This window comes from Pleurodeles waltl, chromosome 4_1 (assembly GCF_031143425.1).
Source record: "Pleurodeles waltl isolate 20211129_DDA chromosome 4_1, aPleWal1.hap1.20221129, whole genome shotgun sequence".
In the NCBI taxonomy this organism is placed as follows: domain Eukaryota; kingdom Metazoa; phylum Chordata; class Amphibia; order Caudata; family Salamandridae; genus Pleurodeles; species Pleurodeles waltl.
The window spans coordinates 777,558,220-777,577,338 of NC_090442.1; the positions used below are offsets into that span (position 1 = coordinate 777,558,220).

Below are 19,119 nucleotides of genomic sequence, written 5' to 3' on the forward strand. Positions count from 1 at the left end.
AACCAGAACCCTCCCGCCAGCTCAGCGGACCCCAACCAAGCAGCCAACAACCTCACACAGTGGATTACCAACTGCGCTGACAACCTTGCACCTCTGAAAACCCATCCCATCAGGCCCAACAGCAAGAAAGCCTCCTGGTTCAACAACGACCTCAAGAACTCCAAGAAGAACTGCCGCACCCTCGAGAAAGCCTGGCGAAAAAACCCGACTACAGACAACATGACCGCCCTCAAGCACGCCTCCCGCAAACACCACCAGCTGATCCACACCCACAAGAAGACAGCAATCAAAGAACGACTAGACAACAACGCACACAACAGCAAGGAACTCTTCAGCATCGTCAAAGAGCTCTCCAACACCAGCGCCGGAAACAACGACATCACTCCCTCACAAGACCTCTGCGACTCACTCGCCTCGTTCTTTCACCGCAAGATCGCCGAAATACACAACAGCTTCGGCGCACAGACCACGCACCCAACCACCAAACCGACGCCCCCCAACACCACCCTCCGCACCTGGACCCCGGTCAGCTCCGAAGACACCATCCATACGATGAACACCATCCATTCCGGATCACCAACCGACCCATGCCCCCACCACATCTTCAACAAGGCCGACTCCGTCATCGCACCCCATCTCCGGGACATCATCAACTGCTCCTTCAACACCGCCACCTTCCCGGAGAGCTGGAAGCATGCCGAACTCAGCGCCCTCCTGAAGAAACCATCAGCAGACCCCACCGACCTCAAGAACTACCGCCCCATCTCGCTCCTCCCGTTTCCTGCCAAAGTCATTGAGAGGACCGTCAACAGACAGCTAGCCGCCTTCCTCGAGACTAATGGATCCCTCGACCACTCGCAGTCCGGCTTCCGAGCCAACCACAGCACCGAGACCGCCCTCATCGCAGCCACTGACGACATCCGAGCCCTGCTCGACAACGGGGAAACAGCGGCCCTCATCCTCCTGGACCTCTCCGCAGCGTTCGACACTGTCTGCCACCGCACCCTAGTGCAGCGCCTCAGCAACATCGGAATCCAAGAGAAGGCACTAGAGTGGATCATCTCGTTCCTCGCCGAAAGAACCCAGAGAGTCCGCCTCCCCCCGTTCAGATCCAAGGCCACCGAAGTCATCTGCGGCGTACCACAAGGATCATCACTCAGCCCCACCCTCTTCAACGTCTACATGAGCCCCCTCGCAGCCATCGCACGCCAACACAACCTCAACATCATCTCCTACGCCGACGACACCCAGCTGATCCTCTCCCTCACCAACGACCCAGCCACCGCCAGAACCAACCTGCACGAAGGGATGAAAGACGTAGCCGAGTGGATGATGAACAGCCGCCTGAAACTGAACTCAGACAAGACGGAAATCCTCATCCTTGGATCATCACCCTCGGCCTGGGACGACTCCTGGTGGCCCCCTGCCCTAGGCAGCGCACCCAAACCAACGGACCACGCACGCAACCTAGGCTTCATCCTGGACTCCTCCCTCTCAATGACCAGACAAGTCAACGCCGTCTCATCATCATGCTTCAACATCCTACGCATGCTCCGAAAGATCTTCCGATGGATCCCCACCGAAACCAGGAAGACGGTCACCCAGGCACTCGTCACCAGCCGACTGGACTACGGTAACACCCTCTACACCGGAACCACGGCCAAACTACAGAAAAGACTCCAACGCATCCAGAACGCCTCCGCACGCCTCATCCTTGACATCCCCCGACACAGCCACATCTCCGGACACCTGAGAGACCTGCACTGGCTCCCCGTCAGCAAGAGAATCACGTTCCGTCTCCTCACCCACGCACACAAGGCCCTCCACGGCCTGGGCCCCAGGTACCTCAACAACCGCCTGACCTTCTACAATCCCACCCACCAGCTACGATCGACCAGCCACGCCCTCGCCGCTGTGCCACGCATTAGAAAAGCCACCATGGGAGGAAGATCCTTCTCCTACCTGGCAGCCAAGACTTGGAACTCCCTCCCCATCCACCTCCGTCTGACCCAAGACCACCTCTCCTTCAGGAAGCAACTCAAGACCTGGCTGTTCGAGCAGTAGCGGTCCCCCCTCCCCCAGCGCCTTGAGACCCTCCGGGTGAGTAGCGCGCTTTACAAATTTCTTGATTGATTGATTGAATGAGGACATCCCCACCCCTGGTTCAACTGTCATTAATCTTTGGCAAAGTACTCAAAACTGTTAATAAATATAACTACCTGGCAATCTCCTTTAACCACAAACTGTCCTGGTGGGACCACATTGATAAGGCAGCTAGTACGTTCCAGCAGTCCACCAACGCCATTGTGTGTCAAGCCAAGATTCAGTCAACATCATTCTCCAGGTATATAAGGAAAAAGCTGAGGCAGCGGCAATCTATGGTGCAGAGCTATGGGGGTACATTAACAGCAAATATCTTAAAAAGATAGAAAACTCCTTCCTGCAATCCCTATTACACTTGAGCCATAGCACACTGCTTCTCTCCTTATTTCTGGAACTGGGCATGGTCCCCATCTCTGACACCAAAGCTCCTGCCCAGGTCCTGCACTGGCTGTATTTACATCATAACCACCATGAAGAGTCATATTTAAGAGTAATCCTCGAAGTTTTACCCACAGGAAGAATCCATCTCAATCCCTGGTCAAATTATGTAAGAAAATGTTGAAGGGGACTAGGCCACAAACGTTTTTAGATAAACCCAGCTCTTATCACCAGTGTCATTGCTGACATGGTCAAAAATGTTTTTGGAATACAAAGCTTAAGGCACATATTGATTTTGCATGTACGACCACACTGACCCGTCATTATGTGCACACAAACGTTACTCTGGGGATATGGAACAATATTTGAATGACATTAGCCCTAATGCATGTCGCACTTTATATCTTAAATTCCGCATAGGCATTCTACCTGTTATATTGTACTTTGAAAAATCTGCAGATAGCCATGTTGACTCTGACCTTTGTGACTGCGAAATGGGGGGTCGTACCAAAAGGCTTACACAACTGCTTAAACAGTTTACAATTACAACATGTACAGAAGCACTAGCACTTTGTGTTAGATCCGAGTGCCCAGGTAACTACAAGCCTGTGGTAAGCTATATCATGGGAGCCTGGTTTGCGACAAGAAAATCACAGAGAGTTACCTTCTTGGCCTCTGATCAATTACAGTCATATTAAATTGCAAAACTACATATGGATAGTTTGTACCATTGTAGTATTTAAACTGATGTACTCAGTGCATTTATGAGTTCATTTTGATATGTTATGGCATATATATGCTAATTATATACTTTGATTGATTGGCTGGGTAGCTGGTGTGTAGATGGGAGATTGCTCCCAAATCTGCATCTCCTGTATAAGGGTCATTTTTATGTTTCCCTTTTCATGCCAGGTAAAGCTTGTAGAACAAATACTTTGCATAGATCTGCTGTTTTGGCAGATCATAACCTCACCAAAGGGTAACCGGTAGCATTCAAGCATTAAAAACCAAATCATCGTAAAATTCAACAAACACCAAAATACTCTCACACTGGGATGTAAAGATGATGTTGGATTTACTCTTGACTTGGCTGCAAAATTGACTACTCTTGTTAAAATAACTGTTAGCTAAGTTAGCCATGCTATTGTGCTTACTTTAATTCTGAACAATATCCGATGCTAATTTTTGAATGTAGAGAACAAATCTCTCTCGCCACAGGGTGTTACCTCTATATCACTAGACATACTAAAACTATATCAACGTCCATATTTTATCCTGGTTTTCAAGACTGCACAAAGCCATATGTTATTTCCTGCCTATATTATTATGAGATCCAAACTGCTGCCTTTGGTCTTACTCATACTTACCAATTACTAATTCCTTGCTAAAACCCTTTCATACCTGTATCTTTCTCTACTCATGCTAGATGGATGGGTTATGGTTGAAAGGGGTTTGATATGTCACTTTTCAGTGCATATTCTACCAGAAGAGCAAGGGTGTCAAAAGCAAATATTTCATGTGGGTCGCCTTGAAAACATTCTTAAAGCTTCAGAACTGGCCTTTATGACTTTTATTACACGTCAATTGATCACGTGTCTTGCAATGTTATAGTTCAGCTTTAAACTTGTTATAGTAGAGCCTCCAATCGTGTGTTACAATGGAACTACCCCGTGCATAATTTATAATAGAATGGGTGCTGGCTCAACTCGGAAGCCTGCAGTCAGCACTCTTAAATGTCAGCATGCCAAGTATCTAGGCAGTGCAGTCCTCTCAACCTCATGCCTTCTTAATCCACTACCAGAAACCCCCTTCCTCTTCAATTCACTATTGCTGGTTCCTGCTTTCTCCCTCTGCGACAGCTTTTCCAACTTTCACGTCCTCGTTCTTTTACCATTGTGTGTTTTTCTTACTCATGCTCTCAGGAAATGTCAGCTCAGGAACAATAAATGCTTCTCCACTGGCAACCACGGGCAGAAATGAAGTACTGGAAAACCACCATCCCAGTAAAGTGTCTAACTTTGTATCTTTTGCTACCTCTTACTGCTAGAGATTTTCAGTGAAGAAAACATGTCATAATCTTCAACTCCAACTCTTGAAAAGAATCCAAACCTTGTGTCATTCTCGAATGATCCAAAAATAGCTCATTTTTCAGCATAAAACAAGGCAGGGATGTGAGCTTTCGCTACATCAGGCACCACTGAGACCTCACACATAGTGCCTTTCATAGATGTTAAATAACAAAATGGCAAAGACACATACATACCCTACCACATTCATACAATCAATACGTCCTGTGTTTTTATCATCACACAATGTTCTTAACTCTAGTCAAGTACAGCTTGCTCAGATTATTCACTAGTCAACATAGTCGTGTCCACGGCATTTAGCAGTCAACTTAATCTAAGGCAGCTGAAAAGTCCACTAATGCACACTAGGGCAGTGCAGGGCCCTTAACTATAGTATTGCACATCAATATGTTCAGTGGTTCCTTTGTGCAATGAGAACACGTATCTTCTCAAATCCATGAGTTTTATGTAAAAAAACTCCCAATTTCCTCGTACTTAAACAGATGACCATTTAGTAGTCATAGTAGTTTTTGTGGAGGGGCACGCATAAATGGTAAGTGATGCCTACCTTGAAGTCTTTTATTCCAGAACTAACTAAGAAGGGAACCTTTCCAGGTCTCAGAGATGTTACCAATTGTTATGGAGACCACGTACCACTGTGCAGTAGAAAAGATTCTATCAAGAGAGCTTAGCCCAATTATCATTAGCTGTAGATCTCTTAACTTTCCTCAATTTACCCATTAATCAGCATATCTCAATATTTTACTAAAGATTCCTTCACACTTGTCCTGTCAGCTCTGTCCATGGAAACTAGTAATGCAGGTTGTTACCATCCACAATAATCAAAATATGCCTTTGACTTTCCTCATTACCAAAACAATGAATAACTCATTTGCAAACTGATCATGGTATTTAGGGTTTAGCACCTCTCTACTTATGTACTGTGGGCCTGTTCTGAAAGAGCTTCCGAGGTCATGGCGGAGGCTCTGTACACATGGTGGAATCACTGCATCCGTGATCCCTTCACAAGTGTGGAGACTCTGTCTCAATAGGGGAGCCTTAGCCATGACTGTGAAGGCTCTTTGTGTATTGGACCCTCTGTGTTTAGTCTTGTCTCAGCTCAGAAGGTGCTGTCACCTATCTGTTTTTAGAAGATTTCTTTTTATTAAGGGCTTTCCCTTGCTATTTTTATATAAAAGACTTATTAATGTTCAAAGTTGTGGCTTTGAGTGAAAACTGAGTTTAAAGCGAGCAATTACTTATGTCATGCAGTATCTAGGATCCATACCCTTTAATGTTGCCTTATGTAGGACTTGATTGCTTGCCCTCAGTGCCCTTCAAGAGTAAAGTGCATATATATTTTTGCCATTTACTGATGACACCACCACATGAGGCAATGGCTAGACACAGAGCCAGGTGAATGAGCACTTTCTAAAACTCAGTCCAACAAATGAGTTTATCTTTCTACATGACAAAGTTTAAAATCTGCATTCCCATTTGTAGATGGAAGAACATAGTTTGGAAAACCACTGGGTATTATTCTATATCCAGGTCTGATATTTGATCTTCATTTAATATCATCATTAACTCATCTCAGCAGTTTCTTCTATGGAAAAATCAGTGGCAAATGGTGCTGCAGGTCTTAGTTCTCTCCTAACTGGAAACATGTAATGCAGTTTTGGCAAGCCAGGCTTAGATCCTCTTGTTTCTGTTGCAACCAGGCTTGTTGTAGATATTGGCAAGTTTGATCACATAATACCTACACTCTGGAACCTGCACTGACTCACATTAGAAATCATGCTAACACCAGACACTAAGACCTTTGACTATCAGGGAGGCCTCATATATCTAGCAGAAAACCTAAATACTTAAAGAGGAATTCAGAACATAAAGAGCAGTGATACGTTCAGGGTGACTTTTCCCCAGCTAAAGAGGCCAGCAAGTGAATGATGTCATGATACATCTGAAAAATATCTGCTGATATCATTAAACAAACGCACATTCTAGAACTCCAATTCTCAGTATTGGATGGGCCCTTTAAATGGACTGGAAGTATGAAAGAATTATTAAAGGTGTTAGACTTTTGAGTTTATGCAGGGTCATCCCCAATCTTTTTGCCTCCTGCCTCCTATTTTTTCTGACCTGCTGCTGTTGGCTGTTGAACTCCTAGCACTTTACAACTTCTAACCAGTGCCAAAGTGCATATGCTCTCTGTGTAAATTGTATGTAATTGGTTTATCCATGATTGGCATATTTGATTTGCTTTTAAGTCTCTAGTAAAGTGCAATAGAGGTGGCTGGGCCTGTAAATCAAATGCTACTAGTTGGCCTGCAGCACTGGTTGTGCCACCAATATAAGTAGCTCTGTAATCATGGCTCAGACCTGCCACTGCAGTGTCTGTGTGTGCAGTTTTAACTGTAAACTCGACTTGGCAAGTGTACCCACTTGCCAGGCCTAAACCGTCCCTTTTCTTACATGTAAGACTCCCCTAAGGTAGGCCCTCTGAAGCCCCAAGGGCAGGGTGCAGTGTATGGTTATGGTAGGATATATAGTATTGTGTTTTATATGTCCTGACAGTGAAATATTGCCAAATTCGTTTTTCACTGTTGCAAGGCCTGTCCCTCTCATAGGTTAATATGGGGGCTACCTTTAAGTCTGATTAAAGTGTAGATTTCCTTTGGGAGCGGATTGGCATGTGGAGTTTGGGGTCTCTCAGCTCACAATTAAAAAATACATATTTTAGTAAAGTTGATTTTAAGATTGTGTGTTTGAAAATGCAACTTTTTGAAAGTGAGCGTTTTCTTGCTTATACCATTTCTGTGACTCTGCCTGTTTGTAGATTCCCTGTCTGGGTAAGTTTGGCAGTTGGGCTGGTTGCACCTCACACTAGACCAGTGTTTCCCCAAATTGTTCAACCTGTGGCTCCCCTGACATATTGGCTGTGGGATGAGACTCCCCATTATGTTACTTTTTTTTCATGGGTGGGGGGGATGTAAGCACGGCCTCAGGAGTACTCCCATTTTTTTCACTGGAAATAACACTAAGCACTTGACCCTTGCGCAGAGAGATAAATGATATTTGGGCTCTTTACTAGAAAGGCCTTAATCAGGCTTCACTCAGATCTGAGCACGGCCTACTAATGCTGAGGGATTACTATACAGGTATGTAAAATCTGTGCTCTCTTTATGCTCCCCACTAGTATACATTACGTAGGCAGCTCGCCAAGATTTAGGCTCCCTCCTACTGAGGCATCATATAGGTGTCGATTTGCTAAGTCACTTCTACAAAAAACCGTAACACCTTGAAATTCATGGTACCGAAGATATATGTGAAAGAGGTAGGGATCATTTGATGAGAAGAGCACCCACATTCTCACGAGTGGATTGAGCTGTCTCCTCTCCTTCCTCGTCTCCTCCAGCAACTTGGCAAATATCTGATAGATATTTGTCCGGTTTTCTTCATTGTGAGGTAATTTCATATATTACACAGTAATGATTGCCATACCATACATGCCAACATTGTAGAACTGAAAGTGGTAAATTTTAAGAACAAAATCGGGCAAATGTATTTTCCTCATTAGCATATTTAAGGGGAGGAAATTTCAGACAGGAGACAGCTAAAATAAAGTTAATTTTGCTTTTAAATTTGGGAGTATCTTGTCTAAATCGGGTTAACATGTACTCAACAAATATTATATTTGTTATCTTTGGTTCAGTGGTTTGCAAATGTCTCAATAGTTTAGAAGTGGAAAATTATCACCCAAAAACCAGAGAGCAGATTCGAAAAAAGCATATTTAAAAGGCACCTCATAATTTGCCCACAGAATGTTTAAATTATTAAAATCAAAAGGACCTCAGAGCCCCGTAAGAAGATGCATTAGTGCAGTACGTGCAGCTGGTACACAGGGATACTTTGGGGACTGTACCCCAATCATGGTTATTTTTAGTAACCAACGAGGAGGAAAAGGGATTCCCATTGTCTTGTTTGCATTAGGGGCAATTACACCTTTGCTAAGCCAGTGCTTTTATTTAAATTTACATTGATTGAGCTAGTGTTCCGAATTAGCAGCCCAGAAAAGTGCAGCACACCCGGACTATTCGTGACAGTTCATGGCCACTAGAGGGCTCTGCAGGATTTACTAATTAGGAGACAGTGCTTATATCCACCACAAACTAGTTTTCATTATTTAGGTCCGAATCTTAAAATGGAAAATCAACAGAATGCAGATGAAACGATACTCGAAAGCGAGCGAGCCTTCCTTATTGGCTATGCCCCTTGCGGGCTGCTGATACTGATCTTCCACTGATATGTATTTTTTTTTTATTATTGTCATTAAACTCAATGTGGAGGGTGTCCATATCGGAGATCAAAGTATGTGCATTGGTTCCCAAACTGTGTGCGGCGCCCCTGGCTAGTTTTGACGGTGCACAGGGGAGCCGCATTGCACAGATTGGGAACCACTGCACTAGACAGTGACACAAAGGGAGCTGGGGTGTAGCCTGCATTTCGTGATAAGCCATCTGTGCTAGGAGGGAGGGGAGGAGTGTTCACTCACACCTGAAAGGGCTGTACCTGCCCTCCCACAATGCATTCTCCAACCCCCTGGTGAGTGTCTGGGGCCTGGCCTGGGCAAGGCAGGGTTTCACATTCAAATGAGACTTTACTTTGAAGTAGGCCTACTTCAAAGGAGAAATTGGGTATAAGAAGGGCATCCAAAACCACAGACTTTAAAACACGTATGTAAACCAAGAGGAACCTCTGCCTGGAGAAGAGCTGAAGAGCTGAGGAAGAAGACCTGCCCTGCCTGTGACTGTGCTTTGTGGAGCTATCCTGCAGTTGCTGCTTCTGCCAGAGTAAGAGGGCAAAGACTGGACTTTGTGTGCCTTCCCTCTTGTGGAGATCTCCCAGGGCTTGATTTAGAGATTGCCTCCTGTTGTTTGTAGTCTCAGGGACAGCAAAGACTTCTCTCTGCCAGCACCTGGAGTCTCTGGAGAGACTCCTACTCTGCCCTGTGGTGCCCATCCAGTTCCTGGGACCCTCAAAGGAGAATCTGGCAGCCTAAGAGGAAGAAATCCACGCACAAAATGCTGTGCTGGGAAAAGATCGACACAACTCTGATCTGCGGCTGAGAAATTGACGTGCCGCTGGCTTCGTGGCTGAAAATTGATGCTCATCTGTAACACAACTGAAGAATCGACACACGGAGCTGGAGAAATGACACGCAGCATTGCTGACGGAGGCTGAGAGATCGCAACCCGCGCTGCATGGTTTTCGGATCATCATGCGGCTGGATTTCTGATGCAAACACCGACGTGTAAAAACAACGCAAGGCCTGCCCGGAGCCGAGAGTTCTGACTGGATCGACGCAACGCTCTCCTGCGGAGAGAAGAAACAACGCGTCCCGACCCGACGAAAAGAGAAACGACGCAAGGTTTCGCTAGTGAGTGAAATCGATGCATCGCAAGCCCTTTTTGACATACACTCAACCGTCCTGGTTTATTTTTGATGAACCGAAGGTACATTTTCACGCTAACAGTGTTAGTGTGTGTTTTAAACTACAGAAAGACTCTTTTTGCTTTTTAATTGATAACTTGAATTGTGTATTGTGGATTTTTGTCGTTTTGGTCTTATTTTGTTTAGATAAATATTTCTTATTTTTCTAAACCTGTGTTGTGTCTTTTTGTAGTGTTTTAATTAAGTACTGTGTGTTTTGCTACTAATACTTTACACCTAGCACTCTGAAGTTAAGCCTACTGCTCGTGCCACGCTACCAAGGGGGTAAGCAGGTGTTAGCTGAGGGTGATTCTCTTTTACCCTGGCTGGAGTGAGGGTCCTTGCTGGGAGAGGGGGTAACCTGACTGCCAACCAAAGACTCAATTTCTAACAAAAGGTATGGCCAAAATAGTGTTGGTTATCTTGCAACATATTTGTGAATCGAGGATTCTTTCTAAAACATATTAAATGTAGCTCCCCTTAATTCGCGAGGTTCATTTTTACATCTGTAGTTTTTTAAAGATTCTGATCTGTTGGCTCTTTATTACGTTGTATCCTCTATCTTTATTCATAAATAACTATTCATTTTTAAGTCTGTGTTTTCAACTGCTGTTCTCCTTATGCTTGTTGTCTTGCGCTGTTCTCCTTATGCTTGTTGTATTGTGCAGTTTGTGAATGAAATTGAGTTAAATGTGACATCTTAGAAAACTTTTAGATAAAATAAAATAGGCATATGAAGGGATTAACTTGGCAATCGAAGACCATGGTACACCAGGGGTAACTTAAAGTACCACTATGGGTGCTGCGTAGTAACCACTGACTACCCCACGACCAGAGGAACAGCTTGAGCAACCGGTGCCTCTGAAAGACCAGTATGGTTTTCAGGAGGGGCTCCCTGGGCAGGAAACAGGGCGGGCGGCACAGGCCAGGGCAGTGGGGGGGAGGGGGCAAATAAACATTACATTTCTTAAATAAAAAAACACTTACCTTCTCCACCACCGCACTGCACCGCACTGCTCCTCTGCTGCAGGCAGGAACAGGCTCCCAGCCTGCCCTGCAGCCAATACTAACACTGCTCAGAGCATCGCCAGGATTGGCTGGGAGCGCCCAGCCAGGGCGCTCCCAGTAGTCTGGGTGCCTGTGCAGGCTCTATCCAGTACGACAACTGTGTTGCTGGCCTGGAGAGAGTCTTCTGAGCATGTGTTTTGGCCGGCCCGAGACTGCCGGACAAACACACATGCGCCCTGAGGGGGATAACAAAGGTATAACAGTTATACAAAGATAACGAAGGAGCCGCACGTGATGGTTGTGCTGTGCTGGGTCAATAAACATGTGATTGGTACTGCCCTAAGCGCTATTCAGGCGCACCAGCAAGATAGTAGAACTTGATGTAAGTCAGTTAACCCTCCTTTTTACCTTTTCTGAGTTCTGAGTTCCTGTCTACTTTTTCAATGAAAGTGATTACACATGGTGTGCTTTACAAGTTTTAGATCGCAAGATAAAGAAATAGATAGAAACATACAGATAGAGAAATAAATAGATATGCAGAGGCAGAGACCGCTGGATAAAGAGATACAGATAGAGAAACACAGTGACCATTTGAGATAGAGATACAGAGATATAGATAGATAGATAGATAGATAGATAGATAGATAGATAGATAGATAGATAGATAGATAGATAGACAGACAGACAGACAGACAGACAGACGGACGGACGGACGGACGGACGGACGGACGGACGGACGGACGGACGGACGGACAGACAGATAGATAGATAGATAGATAGATAGATAGATAGATAGATAGATAGATAGATAGATAGATAGATAGATAGATAGATAGATAGATAGATAGATAGATAACATTTTGGAGGCGTCGATAAAGCCCATTACTTACATGTGATGCAAAGTAGAGGAAGAATGGTGTAGAGTTTTCCACGGCATCAGCAATGAAACATTCTACAAAGGCATCATACATGGGTTCAAGGTGGGTGAAGTCAACTGGCTGCTGGATGATCTGCTCATTCCAGAAAAGAGGAAGGGACACGTAGTTTTCATCACATGGCTCAAAACACTTGATATCTGGTGGGAAGCAGACCAAATTCTGGCAAGGGGCCTGAAAAAACACCAGAGAAACAGACATGTAAGAAGAAGCCAGGCTGCTGGAACTAGTTTCTGTGACAGACAGCGGTAAATCAAGGGCTCTATTTAGAGTCTGGCCTATAGCATACTCAGTCACAAGCATGTCAATTGCATTACAAGTGGATAGTACTAAAGCAGACAGGATATCTGCCATATATAAAATCCACAAAACTCTAAACAAAGGCCCAAAATAGTGTAGAACAGACATTTTTATGGCTGCTCTGGAGAGCATATGGAATGGTGCACGTATTCTGTGGCCGGCAGGGCTACAAATACAGATAGACATGTAAGTGCTGATGTTTGAAAAAAAAGGACGCAGGTGTGTGTGCATGGTGTAACTATTTATGGACGTTCTGTGAGTCCAGAATTCTCTATTAGATGCTGAGAGGTTGTGTGGCATGGCAGGGGATTGGTGTTGTGACTGCTCTAGGATTCTTGCTCTGGGAGGGCCATAAACAAGGATACGTGGGCCAATAAGATGAATGGGCAGTGGACAAAAAAAAAGTATTGGAGAGATCTGATATTTTAGGTATTGACATCTGTGGACTTTTGACATTTTAAAACCATAACTACCGGTCAGCAAAGCACATACTTCGCTATTCCTAATGGGATTCTGGCTATGGGGAAGGGAAGGGATGCAGCAAGTAGATGGGATGCGGCATGCTCCTGGTCATTTGCAGCAGCAGAAACATTCCTGATGCCAGACGGGGTGCAGCTTTTTATGCTCTTCAAGAAAAACTGGCACCTTTGCACTTTGCAAAGCATTGAAATTTTAAATTGTGGTGCAGTAAGCCCTGTGGATACTTTGCACACCGCTACCTAATACTATAATGCCGACTTTATCAGAATATTACCAGTTATAGTGACCAGTACACACAATACAGGCCATAACTCATGTTGCCTGTGATTCTCAAATCCCATTTACTACTGGGATGGGTCTTTCTCCCATCTGTTTTTAGGCCATCCACATTTTTTCTGAAATGTTGCTTTTTTGGTCATTCTAACTTCTAGTAGCCTTTCATGCAGTGGTGATACTTTCAGAACAGCTCCTCATTAACGAAAGAAGTAACAAAATGCTTGAACTGCTAGTATTGAGCTGTCCAGGTTTTTGGCAGCATGTATTTGGTTTGCTAATGTGTAAATTGTACTTAACGTGTACAGGTGATAAAATAAGCTTTATTCATTCAGGAACACAATAGTGCAGTGTCCCGTCGTAAACAAATATGCTCAGACTAGACAACAACATACTGTGAACTACATACCTCTGCCTATGCACTCGTTTAATACAAACACTTCAATAGGAGTTAAGGGTACAACACATATGCACTATGATCCCTGGAACACATATATGGAAGGCCCTGCAATACATTAGGTAAGAAGCTTTTGAATACAAACATAATAGTACAATGCTAAATGCTTATCTTGTTTTGAATGATCGTCATTATCATGCAATACGAATAGCATGATAGTAGCCAGAACGTAGCCTATGTTCATGGTCGAATTGTGACCAAAAATTGGCCCAGTCACCCCAGATAAAAGCAGCCCACGTTTGCAGATCTCGACCTTTTATGAGACATTGTTTGGTTAACATCAGGGAGCTAATTGGGGGAGAAATCTGTCACATGTTACGCTTTTAAATGTTCTAGGCATGCTAGAATTATCCATTACTGCAAACACCATTATTTCACTGCAGCTCACCCATTCGTTTTCCGACAAATATATCCCTGAATCAGTTGCTCTGTCATAGATCCTCCAAGCCCTTACCCTCTCTCAGCAATCAGATTCGAAAACTCTTGGTCATTCTTATGAATCTTTGCTTGTTCCCCAACCAATAATACTCCAGAGGTTCATGCAAATCCTCTTGTCTGTATGCTTTTGTTCACCCTTTAGAATCCATGGGTGCTTCTCATCATAAGGCCTTGAGACTCTTACTCACCATCAGTTGGTCTCTACACTAACCACTTATTAAAATTATCCTGAAATACATTCCCACTCTCCTGTCCTCTGAGACTCCTGCTCAAGCTCAGAGCCCCAAGGTTGCATCTCACTCTCACATGCCTTTGGATTCCAGTTCATCATCTGATCACATGATTCCCTTGTTCCCAGTCAAACCATGCAGCTCTTTCTCACTCCTACCTGGAAGCCCCAGAACACCCTCAGTTCCTGGAGGACCATGTTTACCATGAGATTCCACAAAACATATAGCTCCCTTGATCTTCTGCTCACCCTAATTGCATGGTTGAGCATCTACTGTCACCAGCAGAGTGCTGAAGCTCCTGCACACCCTCAATTCTCGCAGTGGGCACTTGGGATGAACATATGCCTCAGGGGCACTGATCTGTTTTGGTCCCTGAGCCTCAAGCTCACCCTCAGGGACCCGAGATTCCTGCTCATTGTTAGTTGCCTGAAACCCTCCTCACTCTAAGGTGTCCCAGTAGACCTTGCTCACCACGGGGTACTAAGGCTCCTGCTCAGTGTCATTTACTTGTGGCTGTTAGCCATGCTCAAGTTCCCAGGGGTTCATTCTCAGGGCCAATAATCAATTAAGCCTATTTTAGGCCCCTGGGGCACATGATCATCCTCAAGTTGCCAAAGCTCCTTTCAAATCCTAGACATTATCGCAAACCTTTAGATCACTGACGTTCCTTGTCACCATGAGGAATCCTCATACCTCTGCCCACCCTTAATGAGTAAAAAAACTGGCTGCTAAACGTTAGGCTTCATTGACGGTGCACATCCAGGTTTTCCACAGACCCTTTTGGTTGCCAAACAGATGTCTCTCTGTGTGTAATGACTCAGGGGGTGTAACACAGCATGGTTCTTGATGACTGCTATACTGCGAAAAGAGACATGATCTGAATCTGCTTAACATGCTGCTGGAATATACTTCAATTAAAGCCTTTGTTTTCATTTTCTATATATTGTCTGTGCCCTTTCTTTTATATGAATCATTAATAATATTTTATTATTCACTATTGATTCAATTAAAAAATGCAGACCTTTGCTGCTAGTAGGAGTCTCTGGCACTAAAGTTGTTAGATGGCTGGTGCACAGTGAAGCCTGCACCAGTTATGAGACAGATTTTCTGACAAACCAGTCATAGCCTCAGGGGCCTGACATGACCAGGCATCACTTCATTAGCAACTTACTACAACGTCACCTGTGAAGGCCTAAGCTGTGCAGTTTCTGGGGCTACATGTATATCTGTCTCATAACTCCCCCTTGACTCCATCTGTCACAGGGCCTCAATGATATCACACTACCCTATGAGGATCTGGGGAAGGATGGGATGAAAAAGCAAGAGACCAAAAGCTTGAGGTTACATAGCACATTGTATTGGTGTTTGTATTAGCTTGGCCTGAGCTTTCAGTATCTCACTTAAGTGTTCGAGGTGGGAAGGAGTATGTTTCTGCCCAGGGGGTGAATGACACATCTTTAGGTAAGTTAAAATGCACATGTAAGTAATGGGCTTTATCAACGCCTTCAAAAAAGTTATCTATTTATCTATCCATCTATCTATAACTTGTGCCCTAAGGTAACTATAACTCGCGCCCCGCTATGGACAGTTTTCTCATCAGTAATATTACTGCAAATGTTGCAGAATATTATCAGTGAAGTTATCAAAAATGTCATGAGTGTTGTCATATCTGTGGTAATTAGCAGTGCATGGCAAAGGCACGAGTTATAGCTACCTTAGGGCATGAGTTATAGTTACTTTAAATAATTCTGACTATACCAGTTGAATTTATTTGGTTTTGTACATTTAAAATGGGAGCCTAACTATAACGTCCCTGTAACCTTCGTTTTTTAAGTGAATTTCCATGTTTTTTTAAAATTCTATTTCCTAACTATAATGTCTCTGTAGCATTTGTTTTTTTTTCAGTGAATTTATATTTTTTAAAGTAAAGTCATTTTTATTACTTTGCATTAATTCAACCACTGCTGTGCACGGCCTTTGGCTGTGCATGGAGGGGGATGGCTGCTTTGCCTCGGCCATGTGCATGAAGTTAGGATGATTAGTACTTTACTGAAGTGGAGCTTAATTTGGGTACCTGCTTCTGCTTAGCTTTAATTTGTGGGAAATGATCTTTCTGCCATAATGAATCCTTCCCTGCGTATTCATGTGGCATAAATACGCAGGGCAAAAATCGCCTACTTCCCACCTCCTGTGGCATGCAGCTCCCTGAGTGTAGGAGCAATACTTTGGCAGGGTTGGCAGTTCCCAGGGCAATATATCTCCAGGCGGGGGGGCCATGTGGCCCACTCCTTTGCTTAGTATGGGCTGGCCCCAGGGAGGTGGTCCCCGAGGCTGCATATGGCCCTGGAGGAGGGCGTGTGTCACCCTCCTTCTTTTTAAATAAGCTATTGACCCCAGGAAGGTGGTGGTTTCTGGGGTCTGCGGGGGTCCATTGGGCCTTCCCTATGCATTTTCAATTATATAACCCCAGAGGTGGTGGTCATGAGGACCTGGGGGGTGAGTCCGTACAGCCCCCCACATATTTAGCAAATATAGCCCTTGGGAAGTGGTGGTCCCCAGGGTCTGGGGTGCTCTGCAGGGCCCCCCCATTCATTTTATTTTGTAGCCCCCGGGAGGTGGTCATCCCTGGGCCCTGGGGGGGCGGGGGTTGCTGCCCCGCATATTTATGAAATTTAGCCTCGGGGAGGTGGTGGTCCACAGAACTTTTTAGAGCCCTAGGATGAGGGCCCCATGTACCCTCTCCTCATTTTTTATAACTGACCATGTCCCCAGGACCTAGTCCATCCAGAGGCAATATTAAAAGCAAGTGTGGGGGACGGTGCTTGTTTCTTTTTTTTAAATCACAGTGACATTTGTGAATATTTTCGATTTTTGCAGTGAATTTAAAAAAAATACTTTTTTGCCCCATCAGGGCCCCAGAGGGACCCCTGGACCAAGGCTAGGGGGTTAGGGTATTCCTATCCTGCACCCTTTTCTTTTTTTTGCATTTTTATTTGGGATCCGGCTGAAGCTGAGCCCCAAAATGGCTGAAGTGTTAGCAGCCAATCAGACCCCTGCACGAGTTCAGTGGTATTCAAGAAGTCCTTGTGATCCTACATATACAAATTTTGATTTCCTTTAAGTTCACAAAAACCTACCGAATGGATAGGCACCAAATAATAAAAAGCTTGATATTTGGATGAAAAGCTACCTATCTGCCAAATTTGGTGTTATTTCGTCCAGCGATTCAGGCTGAAGGCATGTCTAAAGACTCCATGGGAATTAACATGGGAAACAGTTTTTTGAAGCCCTCCTTTTACTCAGCCCCCGCTTGACAGATCACCACAAAACTTGCCATGCACAACAAAACCAAACTTTTTTTGGAAAATTTCATGAAGATTTAACTAACCATTGCCATAGATAACAAAGGGTGCCAAAGATATTGGCAAGTCAAAAAATGCTTTTTCTGTAGAAACTAGGTCCTAACTCTAACAACCTACTAGCAACTGCCAGTAGGTAATTACCTACTGGTAACTAGCTTGTTAAATTTAGGACCTAGTTTCTAGGAAAAGTGCTTTTTGTTTTGCCAATAACTTTGGCACCATCTGATGAATCTTTACAAACCTTTACAAACTTTTCAAAACTAGTTTGCCACTAATTTCAGCTGCTGTCATGAACGTTTTGGGGTGATTCATTAAGCAGGAGTCAAGAAAAAGGGGAGTCCCAAAACACATTTCCCCGTGCAACTTCCTATAGGGATTTTAGGCATGACTACAGCCCGAACCGCTGGACATACTTACAGTAAATTTGGCAGAAAGGTAGCTCTTGCTCCAGAAAGAGCCCTTTTTCAGATTTGATGTACATATGTTCAGTAGCTTTGTAGTTATTAAAGAAGAAAGCAATATAGGTATCTGGGCAGAGCCTAATCACAGATCTTATGGTGAGATCTGATTGGCTGCCAGTACTTTAACCAGCAAGTGCTAGTAGCCATCTTGGGACTCTGACCCTGCCAAGCCACAGGAAAAACATTAGAAAAAGACATGAGGGAAGGGTAGAAATATCCCGACTCCCTAGGCATGGTGGCGAGGTCACAGAGGATACATTATTGCAGTAAATCAGGGGCATTATTTTTTTTAAAAGGTCCAGCTCTCCCTGTGCTGCTACATCGTTCTTGCTCCTGTTATTTGCTTTCTTCCTCTGTTCTTAAGTGCCTTCTCCTTGCTTTGTCCTCAGTCGCAATGCTTTTATCTTGCTTTTTCACCCATTTTTTGGTGTGCCTTCTCCTTGCTTTTCCCTCGTTTTCACTGCTTTCTCATTTCTTTATCCCTTTTTTGTGTGCCTTCTCCTTGCTTTTCCTTCATTCTCACTGCTTTCTCCTTACTTTCCCTTTTTTTCATGCCTTCTCCTTGCTTTTCCCTCATTCTCACTGCTTTCACCTTGCTTTTTCACCAGTTATTCTGTATGTCACAAAGTTGCAAATTCATCATGACCTTAGATATACAAATTTACTTTCCCTTTAATTTCTCAAAAACTACTGAACAGATTTACCCCAACTAATAAAAGCACAATCTGCGTACCAAAAGCTAGTTTTCTGCAAAATTTGGTGTAATTCCATCCAGTGGTTCCGGCTGTAGTTGTATTTAAAGCTCCTATGAGAAATAAGATGGGAAAGGCACATTTTTTGACCTTGCCTTTTTCTCGACTTCCCACTTGATGGATCACCCTGACACTTTTCGTGCACAACAAGAATCACCGGGGCACTTTTAAAAAAAAAATCTTGAAGATTTGTCAAACGGTGCCAAAGATATAGGCATGTCAAAAAATGCTTTTTCTGTGGAAACATGGTCCATATATATTTGTATGTGTGTGTGTGTGTATATATATATACAGTATATATATATATATATATATACAGGATGACAGTGCATGTGTGTTACAGTGTGTCAATGCATGCACATGAGGGAAAGTATGTGTGTGAG

The 19,119-nt window shown here is 44.1% G+C and overlaps 1 protein-coding gene across 1 annotated transcript in view; it reads right to left on the reverse strand.

Moving 5' to 3' along the window:
* LOC138288161 (arylsulfatase A-like) overlaps positions 1-19,119 on the reverse strand; it is a 480,219-nt gene that overhangs the window by 196,267 nt on the left and 264,833 nt on the right. The window contains exon 4 of the mRNA XM_069229468.1: positions 11,939-12,157. Coding sequence (XP_069085569.1) covers positions 11,939-12,157 — 219 coding nt within the window. The remainder of the gene's footprint in view (positions 1-11,938; positions 12,158-19,119) is intronic.